Here is a 17,074-nt window from a genome sequence, read left to right on the forward strand (position 1 = left end):
AAGCTGTGTCGAATTGATATCTACTGGAAGGACATACAGTGGGGAAAAAAAGTATTTAGTCAGCCACCAATAGTTCTCCCACTTAAAAAGATGAGAGAGGCCTGTAATTTTCATCCTAGGTACACTTCAACTATGAGAGACAGAATGGGGGGAAATAATCCAGGAAATCACATTGTAGGATTTTTAATGAATGAATTGGTAAATTCCTCGGTAAAATAAGTATTTGGTCACCTACAAACAAACAAGATTTCTGGCTCTCACAGACCTGTAACTTCTTCTTTAAGAGCCTCCTCTGTCCTCTACTCGTTAACTGTATTAATGGCACTTGTTTGAACTCGTTATCAGTATAAAAGACACCTGTCCACAACCTCAAACAGTCACACTCCAAACTCCACTATGGCCAAGACCAAAGAGCTGTCAAAGGACACCAGAAACAAAATTGTAGACCTGCACCAGGCTGGGAAGACTGAATCTGCAATAGGTAAGCAGCTTGGTGTGAAGAAATCAACTGTGGGAGCAATTATTAGAAAATGGAAGACATACAAGACCACTGATAATTTCCCTCGATCTGGGGCTCCACGCAAGATCTCACCCCGTGGGGTCAAAATGATCACAAGAACGGTGAGCAAAAATCCCAGAACCACACGGGGGGACCTAGTCAATGACCTGCAGAGAGCTGGGACCAAAGTAACAAAGGCTACCATCAGTAACACACTACGCCGCCAGGGACTCAAATCCTGCAGTGCCAGACGTGTGCCCCTGCTTAAGCCAGTACATGTCCAGGCCCGTCTGAAGTTTGCTAGAGAGCATTTAGATGATCCAGAAGAGGATTGGGAGAATGTCATATGGTCAGATGAAACCAAAATAGAACTTTTTGGTAAACACTCAACTACTGTAGACGTGTTTGGAGGAGAAAGAATGCTGAGTTGCATCCAAAGAACACCATACCTACTGTGAAACATGGGGGTGGAAACATCATGCTTTGGGGCTGTTTTTCTGCAAAGGGACCAGGACGACTGATCCGTGTAAAGGAAAGAATAAATGGGGCCATGTATCGTAAGATTTTGAGTGACAACCTCCTTCCATCAGCAAGGGCATTGAAGATGAAACGTGGCTGGGTCTTTCAGCATGACAATGATCCCAAACACACCGCCCGGGCAATGAAGGAGTGGCTTCGTAAGAAGCATTTCAAGGTCCTGGAGTGGCCTAGCCAGTCTCCAGATCTCAACCCCATAGAAAATCTTTGGAGGGCGTTGAAAGTCCGTGTTGCCCAGCGACAGCCCAAAACATCACTGCTCTAGAGGAGATCTGCATGGAGGAATGGGCCAAAATACCAGCAACAGTGTGTGAAAACCTTGTGAAGACTTACAGAAAACGTTTGACCTCTGTCATTGCCAACAAAGGGTATATAACAAAGTATTGAGATGAAATTTTGTTATTGACCAAATACTTATTTTCCACCATAATTTGCAAATAAATTCTTTAAAAATCAGACAATGTGATTTTCTGGATTTTTTTTTTCTCATTTTGTCTCTCATAGTTCAGGTATACCGAAAATTACAGGCCTCTCTCATCTTTTTAAGTGGGAGAACTTGCACAATTGGTGGCTGACTAAATACTTTTTTGCCCCACTGTACATGGACTGAAGTGTAGTCTAAATGGAGGGGAGATAAGTTGTCTTGCACCTTTAGTATACATTCTATGTATATAGGCCCTGACCTATCACCAGCTTAAATGTCCTTTTGGTTGTAAGTACTGTAGAGGAGGCTTTACAATTGTAAGAAAACACATCACTTTTACAGTAATTTGTATGTACACATTCCTTTTATAGTGTAGAAAGAAAGGAAAATGAGAAGCACAAACAGCATCCCACATGAAAGATTAATACACAAATCTTGAGGCCAGTATGAAAGAACAAATAACAATCAGCACTACCAAAGATCCACCTATCCCTGTTTTCTCTGAAATTGAATGAAAGCTTTGGGGTAAGAGAATGAAAAGAGAATTGATCCACACACCAGCTCTTTCCAATACAGTTGCTTTGATCAGGAATTTCATGAATTAACCCTCGGGCACTGAAGTTCTGATCCTGAGTGGATCCCTAAATTAGTCATGTGGGGTAAACATGGGGGGGCTAATTTTGTTCATTGAAGCATTCAAAATCTAAATGTAAAGCTGTTGCTTGTACCTCAGATGAAGGGAGGCACATTGCATTCCATGAACTATTGGTTTCAAATACGTTGAAATGTAGTTCAAATCCATACCTCCTTAGCTTGAATTGTGATAACTAGCCTCTTCATAAGGTCAACATTTCAATGTGCCAATATTTTAAATTATAACCAAATATGTTATCTATGAAAAACATGTGAATGCAGTGTAAATGCATAAAGAATGCATTGTGACAGTTTGAGATTAGTAGGACCATACCTAGTGGGGGTTAGGCCTGCATTGTGATTGGATATCTTAAAAGTTGGCTTAGGCTTCTCCTAACCTGGGATGTGGAATGTCAGCTGAGCATAATCAGGAAGTATAGAGAGCTTATCCACACCTGTAGTAAATGCAGGACTTGGGGATTTGGCCTGTATGTTATTATCCTGATAAAGATCATATGTCAATATCAGGTGTGAAAGGCGCCTTATGCAATGGAGGAGGGAATATATTTGTACCGAAAAAACACCATCCAATCTGCCAAGGTGAAAAATATGTTGTTGTCACAACATTGATAGTTGAGGCAGGAGATGGAATTCAAATATTTACATGTTGTGATCAAATTGTCATCTATGTGCAAATAAATTAAAAATACACCAGTGAATTCAACACTTGCAAATCAAAGATAGAAATCCTAATAACCAAGAGCCCTACTTCTTCTCTGAGGCTATTGAACGGACGAAAACAAAGTGCGCATTATCTCTGTTGTCCTGCTGCCAAGCGTAGTTTTGTATACAATGAAGCGGTGACAGCATCTTGGGCTGCAACCAACACGGTCGGCAAATGATAAAATACACCTCCATGGGCAAAAGGTACAGAGGCACCATAGTGAATCACCGACATTAGCCCGATGACTGGCTCATACAATACCTTAATAGCCTCGTGTTACTACTGTATGCACGGATTCTCTCTCCACAGAGCAATGAGCCACATCGTATTGCTATTCAACTCACAAAGCATAAAAAAATAAAAGAGTTGACCACATTATTAAAGGCTTGCAAGCTATGACCTGACTTGCGATACATCTTTTTTAGCTGCCACCTGATTTTGTTAGACGATGCCCTGTGTGATATGCAGTTTACATATGTAAACAGAAGAGCCCTGATATAGACATTTCAACACGACTCAAAGTGAAGTTTGTGTGTGATTTCCATGCTTTCAGAGCCAATGCCAAGTAAGGGAGTAATAGTAAAAAAAGGCTATTATAAGAGATTTCCCAGTACATGTAGGTCATTTTTATTCCCTGTGGAAATATAGGCTTTTTTAGGATTAGGCGCTATGATTCATTATGACTGAATTTAATTACAGCAAGAGGTGGCCAATGCACGCCATGGTTTTAACATATATCCATGGGATGGTAAATGTCTAGAAGAGGGCGTGAGGGGGTTGGGTTGTGTAAAGTGTGTGTTTTCTTGTGTGTGTGTCTTTGTGTGGGAATGTGGTAGGAGAGGAAGCTTCAGGTTACTTAAGCAGAGCTGCCATACGTGCACTCGCACACATACACACACACACATGTAAAAGCAGATTACTGAGAGTAATCAAGTTAAGGTGAGAGAGCAAATGTATTTCTACTCCTTCTAGCATAAAAAAAAACAGCCTTACAGTACATCAGAATTAACCGTAAGTGCATTATTGTAAACACAAAGTGCATGCAAATGACTATGAAGACGGTATACCATTAATATAAATCATGCAAACAACCACTTTGTAATAGCAATTCATTATTGTCAGTGGAAGATGGGGTGTCTGTTGTACCTTCAAAGCGCTGTCAAATGGGCTGCAGTAACTCAAACCTATATCAATCATATCATTGAACCTTGTTACAATATGTTTAGCCCTTTTAATGGCATGACAGCATGGGATGGGCGTCCACTTTGGTCCAGACTTAATTATGTTTTGCTATTGAAGGGATTGCCCAGATGTTTTGTATGGACATTCAAGAAAAAAACTCAAATTTGACCGCACCTACTGGAAAATAATAATCTGTTTTCAGGCACTGACACAGAGAGAACTCCAACACCTTTGGACCCTGCGTCTTACATCTTGGATGAGAAAGGGAATGGACTGAGATGCAACAAGGCAGAGAGGTTTTAAGGCATCCTTAACAGTTATAGATAGTATATGTTAACTACATTTCAAGCTGTTTACATTTTTTTTTTATTTTACAATTGAAAGAAGGCTTTATTGAAGGTTTGATTCCTACATATTCATGTTTGAAAATGTGCTATTTCAACGATGTGTGAAAATAAAGGCTAACTGATATTAAAACAAGTTATTTATTTTATAATGATGTCTTGGTTTCAGAAGAGTGGGAATACATTTAACAACACAACATGATTGGAAGCCTAAATTGAATTTTTAAAACAGAATTTGAGCAGAATTTTACAATTGTTGCATCCATAGTTTCAGTATGGGTCAAATCGGAAGTCATATTTCACTTTGTAAAGTGTTAAAGGTGGACACCTTCAAAAGTTATTCTCTATTTTACCACTTCTGAAGACTTGCTCGCGTTTCATTGCATTATCTTGTCTGAATGTGTTTTAATTGACTGAGGACTGAGGTTGGAGTTTACTGGGGTGTTTATTGGGTGGGGTGATAATAAAGTAAAGCTCAGTCTTTCTTTTCTTCCTAATCACAAATATGTAACATCATAGAATGTACAGTATATGTGACCAAATCCTAATTTCAGCCAAGATTGACTTACTTTCTTTCCACGCATGAGACATAATACCTCTGGTTTGGAATCATTGGTGATGGGTTTCTTTAATGGTACTCTCCAACATAGGGTTACAACTCCCAAAAACACAGATAAGGTTATACTAAAACTAGTAATTGGGTTTCACCTTTACAAATCTACCTCTTTTAATCCAATTATTCTTCCTCCGTTAACATGAAAAAGGAAACCAGGTTTCTCACTGAGATAAATGCTTCTGAAATTAGACTAAGGCTGAAAGTGGGGAATAATCAGATTACCATGAAGCATAAATGTTTGTTAAATTCAAAGGAGATCCAAAGACTTTAAACCTGGGGTCTTATAAGCCATAGAGGGTGATACAGTATATATAAATCTCAAAATACAATGGGTAATTCTGTAATGGTGGTAAAAAATGGGAAAGAGGAAACTCAATATCTCCAAATATGTACTTTAAGGTTTTTTTAATACAGAATCTGGCGCATGGGGATTTCTCTGATCCAGTAGCCATTACTCCACTATAACCTTACATGGTAAATAGTTGTTTGCTAGTGTATCAATTCTCAGAATATCAAATTAAGAACCATTAAGAAAACGTTTTTAATGCATCAATCTCATGTCTAATGGTGTATCAGGCTGTATGAAAACCAATTTCAGAGATCAAACTGCTATCATGTCATTCTGATATTATGTGGAATGTAATTAGTCAGTGCATCAAAAAATAGAAGTGTGATATAACATATCTTTGAGGAGCAGAAGTCAAGTAGCATCTCACTTACGTCTCTCACTTCACGTCAATTAACTGAATACAATATTCACTAAAGGTAAGTGGTCTTCTCACCTCTTCTTTACACCACGTCTACGAGGAACAACTGTCAGACATTTAACAGACTGCTTTGCTAAACATGAACTGCTGTTGCGCCCGGCACAATTACATTATTCATCGAAATGGAGAATGTTTGATACGACCATTACGCCAAACATTGTAATCTCCAAGCCACTCGTTATCAATTTTGTAGAGGGGAAAAAAAGAGATAGGAAACATCTTCACTTTTGTGTGCATTCATAGTACATCTATACTCTCAGCACAGGTGGAGGACCTCCCTTGAATTATTCACGATCAGACCTGTTGGGGATGTGAGAAATCCAATACCTCAGCACTACAGGAAATATCCGCAACGCCATGATGAAAGAGGCACATAAGAGGATTCAGACTAAAAAAAAAACATACAATCTATCTCACAACTCCCGTTCTCCCACAATAGACCTTAATATTTAATTAGCTTACAGTATTACAGGCTCCAAGAAAGAGGATTCAAATGTCACAATGATGTACCTTTGTTTCTATCAAGCCATAAACGGACCACCGTAAATTTTAAGAGCTGAAGCCGAGAGGTGAGACAAGGGGAGAGTGAGTAAATCCTGAGCTCTAAATAACAACTTTAGCTTGCCAAAAAGACAAACTGCTTCTGTGATAAGTGCAAACACATGGGAAGTAAATCAATGTACAAGGCCAACACTTTTAAAAACGAACATCTGGGTTATTTCTCTTTCACCTACTTGGACAGGTGTTTTTGGTCAACACGGTGTGGACAAAGTAGGAAGAATTCTGGGATGTAGTTCTTCTCATGCCCTGAGAACAACACATTTGACAGATTTGTCAAATTTAGAATGTGTTTGCAGAAAAGATTCTGAGTTAATGGCTGGAAGCAGCTGCAGACCTGCAATCTAAAAGGTCTGTTTTTGTGCGATAACGCCATATTAGCCCTGTCTCAGGATAGCGTAAAGGTGTACAAATTGTGAGTAATTGACATCTCTCGTTCTCCTGTTAGTATTGCTATGTGTTAGGGCGGGTATGCTCTCACCATTATAATCCTTCCTCTTCTCTTTAGGGACATCATGCAATTCTGAAGGCTTCAAATGTCTGGAGGTTAAACACAACTTCATGACATCGAACCTGCACCATTGTCACTTAAGTCAGAAATGTGTTCAATTCTTTTTTTGTGTATCTTGATTTTTGTCATATTTAAAAATGAATTGGGATAAAAGGACAGAGATTTAAGAACTACTGTACCTGATTTGCTAGAACAACATTTACCAAATGTCAATTATGCTCTTACTTTTGGTTAGCCCCACACAATTATTGTATCGCTACAAAATATTTAGCCTTAACAACCAAACCTTTCAAAAGTAGACAATATTGAAACAATAAGTGCGATAAATGCAACATTTCCTATAGTTTCCTTCTTTTTCACTAGAATCGTGAAATGTTACAGGTCATTTAGAAAAACAAGTTTGACAGCTGAGGTTGAACGATGAATTCAACAATTTTGGAAAACAAAGCTTTTGATACGTTTTCAGGTAACTTTCTGAGCAACTGCTCATAGCCAAGAAAGTCTGGAACGTAAGGATCCGCAAAACAGCCACTTGTCATTTTCGATTACTTTGTTTATGGAGTAAGCAATCTAAATATAAAGTGTTAAAAAGTGAGCTTTGAGGAGCTGGCTCTTTCAGGCTAGCTGTTAAGCTAAGCTAACTCTGCTGGCTTTAGCATCATAGACCGCCTTGAGAGTGGAATTGATTTCTTATGTGAATCCACGTTGGAAAGCAAATAAGCGTATTTTGTAAAATGTGAATTATTTTGCTTTCGAGGCAGTGTCAAACTATCTCGTTTTAGGTCAGGTCATGTTAATGTTAAAAGAATATGGTTATTTACACACTAAAATGCGTGGTGTCAACTTGGTGAACCCATAAATGTGTGCCAAAATATTTAAAAAGACTGAAACCGAGCTGCCATTTCTATAACACACTATATTCCTTTGCAATTGTTAATTAGATGCATAAGGGTATCTCAGTTGCAGCTGGTAATTAATAATTTACAGGTTATTGCATGTTTGAGTTTTGAATCAGCCCCAGTTTACACACCACAGCGTTGACCTTGCTCTGACCTCGTTAATGGACAAAAACTGCCCTGATGTTGACTTCCAGTCGTGGCCCTATATGTGAGAGGGAAGGAGTAAACAATGTCCTCTCCCCTACCCCGCTGATAACTACCCTCTAGTCTGGTTTACACTGCCGTTGTTCATCCTCTTTGATTCCTTGGCTCAGATTAAGGCTTTCCCCACCATCCCAGAGGCCCCCAGGATGTCTCATGAGCTCCCCTCTCTGTGAGCCCTTGTCCCTGGGTACTGTGTGTATGATGTCCCGCCCCCCTGTCAGCTTGAATCACCGTCCTCCCCAGCTCAACATGCTGCTCCCGATGTGTTCGCGGCACCAGCGAATGTGAGTAGACGCTATTGAGACTGACCTTTCTGCAAGAGCACCCTGTGCCCTATGATTCTAACCCATTTGACAGTGAGCGTCTAATAGAATGCTAATGAAGTAACGTGTATAGCAACTGCTGCGCTGTCTCCATTGTAATCATCTGTGGGATTATCCCCTGATGATTATTAAACCGAATCACTGTCATGCGCAACACGGGGCTCATGCTACCGGGTCAGAAATGACTAATGATGCATGCTCGCAAAAATGCATAATGGTTGTGACCAAACTGTAAAACTTGTTGCAATAGGAAAATGAACATTTCCTGTGTCCCATGCGTAGGAGACGGGCAATTTCCCTTTCTTCAGTCTCACTTGAAGATCTGACAGCAAGCTAAGAGACTCTTCCATCAGGGGATGTTTTTTCATTTGAGGCTCTTTTATTTGTATTGGAAGGAGTCCTTCTGTGAGTCTGAATGCAGCCAGAATTATAAAGTGAAGTAAATAAGCCCATCCATTACTCTGATGGTGTGTGTGTGTGTGTGTGTGTGTGTGTGTGTGTGTGTGTGTGTGTGTGTGTGTGTGTGTGTGTGTGTGTGTGTGTGTGTGTGTGTGTGTGTGTGTGTGCGCGCGCTGGCACCTCCCACGATGTGAGGCAACACAAACTATAAAAATGATATGTCCTAAAACAAAAGATCAGAACATGTGTTGGAAGATAACACACCTGCGAACGATGCTTATTCAGCAGAAGCTAGATTGGTACGTGTCAACACTTGCGAATATTTAGTCGCATGAACACCCAGTAGAAAATGCTAATCAAATCATGTTTACAAGTAAGTGTTTGCTAAGTGGATGAGCTGCTGCGGCTTGTTTGCTTGTTTCAATATGTGCGTCACCAATTTGCCGCCGTGCAGTTTGTTCCCTAATGTATGTGTCCACCGGCCTGATGTGACTGCAGCTGATTCCAGGCCAGTACACTTACCCCAGGCACAGTGCCAAGGCATAATAGGACATTTGGTTGAGAAATTCCAATTCTGACAGAAAGCATTAAAGCCAAGCAGAGTGCAGATGAAAAGGGAGTAGCCAGGCCAAAGTGATGACTTCTCATTTCCTACCAACTATATCATATTTCCCTTTGCTTGCAGCCAAATAAATGAACTAATTGTGCAGCGAGGGTGCCATTGTTTGGACAGTGTCTATTGTTTTTCATTTACTTTTAATGCAACTCTGATGTTTTTGCCTATGATCTGTTAGAGTTTTATAGCTGACTGCGTAGTTTTGGCTAAATGTGGCCAAAGAAAATCCATTAAGGGCATTCTGTCGACATGGCGGGACCTTCCATGTCGCTTACACTGAGTCACAAGGTCAGGGTGGCCCGCTCTGACTTTTTGAAGCAGCCGCCACCCTTGTGATACCAAAAGAACACACACTATGTGACAACCGTGATCTTGGGTAACAAATAATGTGACAGCTTCTCAAGCTCCCAGGCAGACGGCCCTGCCTGCGGGGAGTAAGTGAATCGGATTTTGCAGATTCCTGAAAGGGTTAGATTGAGCTCGGGCACGAGGTCAGACGAAAACATGTAGCCCAGTCTGTTGTTTTCACATGCGCCACTATAAACACACAAAAACATGAATCATAACAAATCATAATGTGCTCCCTTTTAGAAAAAGGATGGGTAAATGTGTGTACTCACTGGGGATAAGCATATCTCAACACATCTATGAATTAATAATCAGCATGTTCACGTCCCTGGGGATTTACTAACAAGAAAAGCAATCAAACATAAGGGAGTGTAAAAGAAAAGAAACACTAGAAATCTCCTACTACTACACTGGCCTTTCTTCTTTGGATAGTAAACACAGCACAAGGACACAACAGATGTTCACTGCAAAATACTCAGTCAGATAGAGTGGATATCTGGACACACACATCAGACAAGACTGGATTTGAAGATACTTTGGACAAGACACGACCTTTAGCTGAACTGCAGCAATGTCACAAATAAGCTCATTGTGATTTAGATGCTTTCCTGCAGCATCCCTCTGGCGAGAAACTCAAAGGGAGAACAATAGGACCGTCACATGTATCCTAATTCCGGATGGAGACGCTAATCCAGTTCAGAGGCAGCGAGGAAATGGGCTTGTGAGAGCAGACCCTGCAAATACATGCAGATGAGAATGATTATAAGAGCGGAAAGATGCAAACTAATTTAATAATAAGACCAGAAAATTCTCCAAGATAACAGGGATCTGGAGAGCAATCCAAGACCCATCTGGCCTGCTTACACACTGGAGCCATCTTCCAGGCGAGAGCTGTCCACGTAGAGGGTGGTGCTGAAAGCTTTGTGAACACCACACACAGGCAATGTCAACATATAGAAGGGAATATGTTGTCGATATTATGAATGCGTATCAGTGCATTGTATATTGAGATTATTATCCGTGTATTTTACTTCATTATAGCCACTCAATCTGCTTTATAATTTAACAGTAGGTAATCTTACCTTGCCATACCAGTTTTTTGTCAGCTATAGTAACTATGTACTTCTGTAGTGGTGTGTAACGACTTTTATTTTCTCGATATTCAGAACGTAAGTACATTTGAGATGATTGTAAGTACATTTACTTTACCTTTTTTTACATTTTATACATGTTTCGTACACCTACTTCATACATTTCGGACGGAAATAATGTTTTTGAATGTTACGGCCCGTCCACACAGCGGCGTGCGTTGAAGCTTGCTGGCGGGCGTGTCTGAAACTCGACCAACAACTAATCACATGAATCTCCCGCCCCTGACACACAAGCAGCGGTTTGATTGGCTAGAGCTTGTACTGGCATATGATTCGATTGGCTGACGCTTCTGCCGAGGCTTCAAAAGTTGAACATTGCTCAACTTTTGCAGGGAGCCACGCCAGCAAAGTATGGGCTCAGAACAGTCTCATAATACACACATGCACACAGAAGGATTCACACTTGTATTTCATGATCCGCAAAAGGATCCACACTTGTGTTTTTCAATGCACACACAAATGTGTTCCGTTTCATATACATGTAAATAAAATCCAATTTCAGAAAAAAGTTTTACATATGTATTTTTGATCCTCACATATTTGTTTTCCATTTAAAACCTCTGCACCTGCAAACACAAACCGCTTTCTGTGCACGGACCGCTGTGCATTCGTGTGTGGGTTTTTGAGACTCCCCTGACGGTCAGCCGATTCGTAGCCTACTTGTAATTGTTTCTATCTATAGCCAATCAGATGTCTCCTTCATTCTAAGCCAATCACATGAGTGCGCCCCCACGAGGGTATGATTTATTGCGTTCATGACACTTCATATACGCATTTTGCGCTGTCCTGTCAGCTCGCTAAACAGAGGGCGGAGCTTCAGGTGATCATGCAGAGCTGCGTGTCTCCGTCAGACTCAGCAGCTGATCTGATCTCTCTCGCGTCCGGTTATACTTCACTCGCGGTTATGTCCATATCGATCAGATCCAGCTCTCCTGATCGGCCTTAATAGAGAACCGCAGTGACGCGTCCTAAAACCCGGAAGTTTACCACATCCGGTTCCTTCGATAAAAAGCAATGCAATTTCTCCATAGGATTTTGGAAAATAGCTCCAAATAAGGTCTGTGTTTGACACAAATTGAAGAGACAGATCACGTTTTGTTCTACGACATTAAATACATCAGCAGGGACCCCGCTGGTGATTTTTGAAGAGTTTACGTGTCTGAAAAACGATGGTTGTTAACATGTCCAGAAGTTGTCCAGGCCGTTTTACGTCATTACACCGAACACGTAAAACACTCCCGCTAAGTTTGTTTGCCTTGTTCTGCTTGAAAGCAAGTACTTGCCTCCTGCAAACTGTTCAAACAAACGCTTCAACTTGTACCATTTATAATCTGTATGTTTGAATATGGATCTTAAGTTGGCGTGACGTTGAAGCAGTAGTTCCTTTATAGCATAATGTTAGCATTTTGCTTCTTGCGACTAGATTTATGATTCGAAAGTTATAAAAGTAGGGTAGACATGTGGATATTATCCGGCTGAACAAAACGTGATCCGTCTCTTAAATGTGTGTCAACCACAGACCTTATTTCGAGCTACTTTCCAAAATCCTATGGAGAAATTGCATTGCGTTTTTGACGAAGGAACCGGAAGGAGTTAACATCCGGGTTTTAGGACACGTCACTGCGGTTCTCTATAGAGAGCACCGATCAAACTAGTGAATATCGGCCGATAATGACCGGCGGGGCTCCCCCCTCCGTTGACAGTTCACTGTCTAGCACTGGCTTCGTAGTGCACTGATCGATTAGGCTAAGCTAACCTGTAGCTGCTCCCTCCACACTCTATTCACAACAACTTCATACAGACATAAATAAAGCAGCTGTATTCGCCATACAGGAAACACACATTTAAAACGGTTTTGCCTGCCGTTTTTGTGTACACAAGCATTCATCAATGGTTCGGAAAGTGGCGCTGTACCTTAATAATATAAAGGCTTGTATTTGCGTGCATTTCCTGTTCGGAACGTGGCAATGTACTGATAGTGGAGGTGTCCTGAGACACAGGCAGGCTCCATGGAGCTGTCAGCTCCGGACTGCGCAAAATGCGTACATGAAGCGCAACGTCATGAACGCAAGAAATCTACCCTCGTGGGGGCGTGCTCATGTGATTGGCTTAGAATTGAGGAGACATCTGATTGGCTATAGATAGAAAAAAATACAAGTACGAATCGGCTGACCGTCAGGGGAGTCTCAAAAAACCCACACACGAATGCACAGCGATCCGTGCACAGAAAGCGGTTTGTGTTTGCAGGTTCAGGGGATTTAAACGGAAAACAAATATGTGTGGATCAAAAATAGATATGTAAAACTTTTTTCTGTATTTGGATTTTATGTATATGAAACGGAACACATTTGTGTGTGCATTGAAAAACACAAGTGTGGATCCGGAAATACAAGTTTGAATCCTTTTGCGGATCATGAAATACAAGTGTGAATCCTTCTGTGTGCATGTGTGTATTATGAGACTGTTCTGAGCCCATAGCAAAGCTCCGCGTCGCTTCCCACAATGCAGTTCGGCGAAAAGTCACCCCATTCAAAGTGAATGGTAAAGCTTTCAACGCACGCCGCTGTGTGGACGGGTCGTTAAGGTACCTGTCTGTGCCTGCATTTGACATGAGTATTTCTACTTTATGATACGTAATACTTCACCTTGACTACATCCCAAGGGGAATATTGTACTATTTACTCCAAAAACATTGTGGTGGAATGTAAATATGTATGTTGGGTCGAGTTGGGTCGATGTATTTTCTTTGATTATTTCCACGTTATGGTACCTCAAACTTCTACTCCACTACATCTTACAGGGAAAGAATGCACTTTTTACTTCCCTACAAGTGGCAGCTTTGATTTACTTTGCTGACTTACAATGACAAAAATGACAGGCTTATAAATAACAATAAAATGTTAAAATGAACAACAAATAGCAATTCATACCAGCTCAACAGTGAAATGCTGCTTACATCCATCCATTTTTACCAGAGGAAGTGAAAATAGCAGTGTTACTGAATCTCAGAAATAAATGATGAGTCACGTAGTCGGTACACCCTCACTTAAACTATGCCATTTGTAAAGTTGGGAAGTTTTAAACCTATATATCAGCCAAAACATGCATTACTTTGATCCATCTGCTTGTACCTTGGCAGAACACCTACAGTACAAAGACACATTTGATATACCTTTTTCCTGGAGATTGATTATGATGCAAATTACCTTGTCACGTCGTACACAGGCCTTTTAACTGAAACTGCGGATTTGTTTGAGCACATAGTTCAGCCCGGCAGGAATAAAATACCTTCCTACGCTGCGTTATGTCTTGTCATTTGTTTTACACTTTATATAGGGCACTGGGATTATGTATAACTCACTGCTGTGCCCCAGTGTCTGCAGGTCATTATGGTAAGAGGTTATTGATATGTATATTAGTGTACAGACGCACTAAACCTGCTGCCAGATGTGCACAAATAGGATATGTGTGAATCATATTTTATTAGCAGACAATTTGTTCTTTTTAATATGCATGTAACATGACATTGTAAAGCAGTGATAACACGGTCAGTAGCTTACCTTGCCAACATAGAGTGGTTCATTTCCTGTGTACTCCTCCAAAACGAAGAACTGGTTCCATACCCAGCTGCGTTTGTGCCTGTGCAGGGCCTCCCAGGGGTCCGGATCAGAGTGTGGGGACTTCTCCAGATCCCCAGAGCTGGGATTCAGCCCCCAGCAGCCCCTCTCCCGCGAGGGAAACAGGAGTGCCAGAAGAGCCAGGGCTCTGCATATGCCAGAGCAACACCACCCCATCATCTGGATCCCCTCCAAAAAGCAGCGACGCCAGAAAAAAAAAAAGGAAAAGAAAACAGACAGTACGGCTGAAATGTCAAAACCCTCAAGGTTTTATCCACACAGTCCTGAACCTGTGTTTCACCAAAGAGCAAGAGCAGTCAGACCATGAAAAGAGCACATGGGTTGAAAAAGAGTCAAGCTCTGCATTTTGCTGTCTTGCTCTTCTTTTTTCCTGATTGGAGACGAAAAGTGGGGTAATTCCCTCCACTTAGGAGCCAGGGAGTTGACATTAAAGCTGGGTAACAGGGTCAGTGGTGACCGGGCAGGCTTCAACACAGGCTGTATAATTGGCACCTATCAGAACAGAGAGAGAGGGAAAGGGGGGGAAAGGGAGAGACACAGAGGAGAGAAGAGAGGTACCGTCAGCAAAATTGCCTCTGTGACCGCAGTCACTTTAGGCAGCAAGTAATGTGCTTGCTGATGCAATGATAATGACGTTTTTCACCAATTCTGGAGAGATTGATCAAAAAGGAGTAGACAGTAAATCTTGCACATACAATCAACACAATATCCTTCACCCTCACACCTGGCAAAGATAAATGGGGGGAGGTCAAAATGTTAATAAAGGGAAGATGGAGGGGGAAATGACCCGCAGGGAGATTTCACAGAGAATGAAACAACAGCGGCTGCGTTGAATAACAATCACACGCCATTCAGCTGGCTCCCAATTATCTGGGCTTTACCTCACCAAGGTCATTATTGTGTCACATTTTCTTTGTATAAGAGCGTGGCATAATGGTGACGGGGCTCGCCACTCAACACTAACAAGCCACATGATCTGTGTGGCGAGCTCTCATAACCGAGATTAAAAATAAATCGGAGCTGTCAGCAGCACGATGGCCCGAGTGCTCCTGACCTCTACTCCCAGCAGTCTGTTTGCCGGCCTGAGCACATGCACGATCTGTCTCCCCGCCGTCGTCATGCCGATCCCCCAAGATGCCAGAACATGAAGACTTGTCAGAGTAAAGAAAAGCATCAGTGCCTGACAGATAATGTTCTTCATGTCACAACACATCCTGGCAGGCCCGAGTAGTTGTGCAATTACATTAAACTTCATAATATCGCTGGTGTATCTGCCTAATTTGAAATTCAGTAAATGTTTTGATGGAGGAACATTAAAACACGCACAAGACTTTGCTGGGAGGTTTTCGTAATATCTTGAAACTGACAGAAATGGCATTTCAACTTTAAAGCAGGCGTTTAAACAACTCTGCCACACATATATTTATTTCCTCCCTGACCTCTCTTTCCCTCTCCTCTTCACAGGAGTATTGGCAGGGCCCTGGATGAGGAAGGTAATTAATTGCTTTGGCATAAAGTGACCTCTTTCTTCCCACACAGATTCTTGAGTTCTCATTTTGCTTCCTCTCTGTTCCCCCTGGCTAAATAGAAACAGCACACTCCACTTCCTTGTTTTATTTTGCCATGGCAAAGTCATTATTTGGTGTTAATTACCAACTTAGGAATAAATAATAACAGCGTGATTGTCACCTGTGCAGGCAGCTAGACGGGGTTTGGAAGCATCTAGCACCTTGGAGGTTTCTTCTTTTTTTTCTTTAAACATGTTTGTCTTTATAGTCAAGTTGCACAAAACACACAAACACCTACAAGGCAAGGCTTTATCCAAGAAGCCATACATCTATAGAAATGAACTCCTTTAATGGGGAATGGAATAGGCTGCAACACATGAACGTGCACACACATACAGAGTCACTGCCTGTGCATGACAATGTAGGTGGAAAGTGGAGCAGATCTGGCTGCAGGGTTGTGAAGGCAGGTTGCAGCGGTGGTATTGGGGGGGGGGATGGGCGCAGGGTCAGTTTGAGCCAGGTGGCCAGGTTAATGCTTTCATTACGCTGAACAAACCCCGAGATGGGAGGCAGATACAGACGGGAGATAACACTAATGCTCTTTAGGGTGCAGCAGATATTGGCTTGTTATTAAATGAGCTTTGGCTGATTTGCTGTGTAGTGAATTTGTCGAGATTATTAAGCAATTCATGCTGCAGGGAAAATCAATCTTTTCAATTCATTTTTATTGTTAATTATTTTAAAGATTAAAAGCACCCAACGGAAAATCTAGCTTGAAATTGGTATACTCGCAAACAAGCAGATGAATGTGTGCTTCATGGACTTGTTTCCTCCTTCCTGTTATAGTCAGGTGATTGACAGCAAGCGGAGTGTAATGCACTGCAGCTCTGATAGGAACACACTCGACTCGGGCACAATGAAGTGACAATGAGGCAGAATTTTTTTTTTTAAACTCGGGCAGAAAAAACAAATGCAGTCGTCTGTGATGGATTATCTCACTGGGTGGAAGTTGTTTTTGTACAGGGGTGAAAGCCACTTCCTGATGTCTTCAAATATTATGAGTGAGAGTGGGGCTAAAAACCAAGAAAAAGGAGGAATGCGAGAATTGTACAACACAGAATAATTGCTTTAATATCAGATATCAATCCATTTTAAAGGCCTTCTAACTTGTAATCATTCTGCTTTCAAGCAAT

The 17,074-nt window shown here is 41.3% G+C and overlaps 1 protein-coding gene across 1 annotated transcript in view; it reads right to left on the reverse strand.

Annotated features, from left to right (window-relative positions):
• LOC117544793 (cadherin-7-like) overlaps positions 1-14,547 on the reverse strand; it is a 106,776-nt gene extending 92,229 nt beyond the window's left edge. The window contains exon 1 of the mRNA XM_034214216.1: positions 14,296-14,547. Within this exon, the coding sequence (XP_034070107.1) occupies positions 14,296-14,532 (237 nt within the window). The 5' untranslated portion in view covers positions 14,533-14,547. The remainder of the gene's footprint in view (positions 1-14,295) is intronic.
• Positions 14,548-17,074: the final 2,527 nt, after the last annotated feature.

The sequence above is a fragment of the Gymnodraco acuticeps genome, unplaced genomic scaffold (assembly GCF_902827175.1).
Source record: "Gymnodraco acuticeps unplaced genomic scaffold, fGymAcu1.1, whole genome shotgun sequence".
Taxonomy (NCBI): Eukaryota; Metazoa; Chordata; class Actinopteri; order Perciformes; family Bathydraconidae; genus Gymnodraco; species Gymnodraco acuticeps.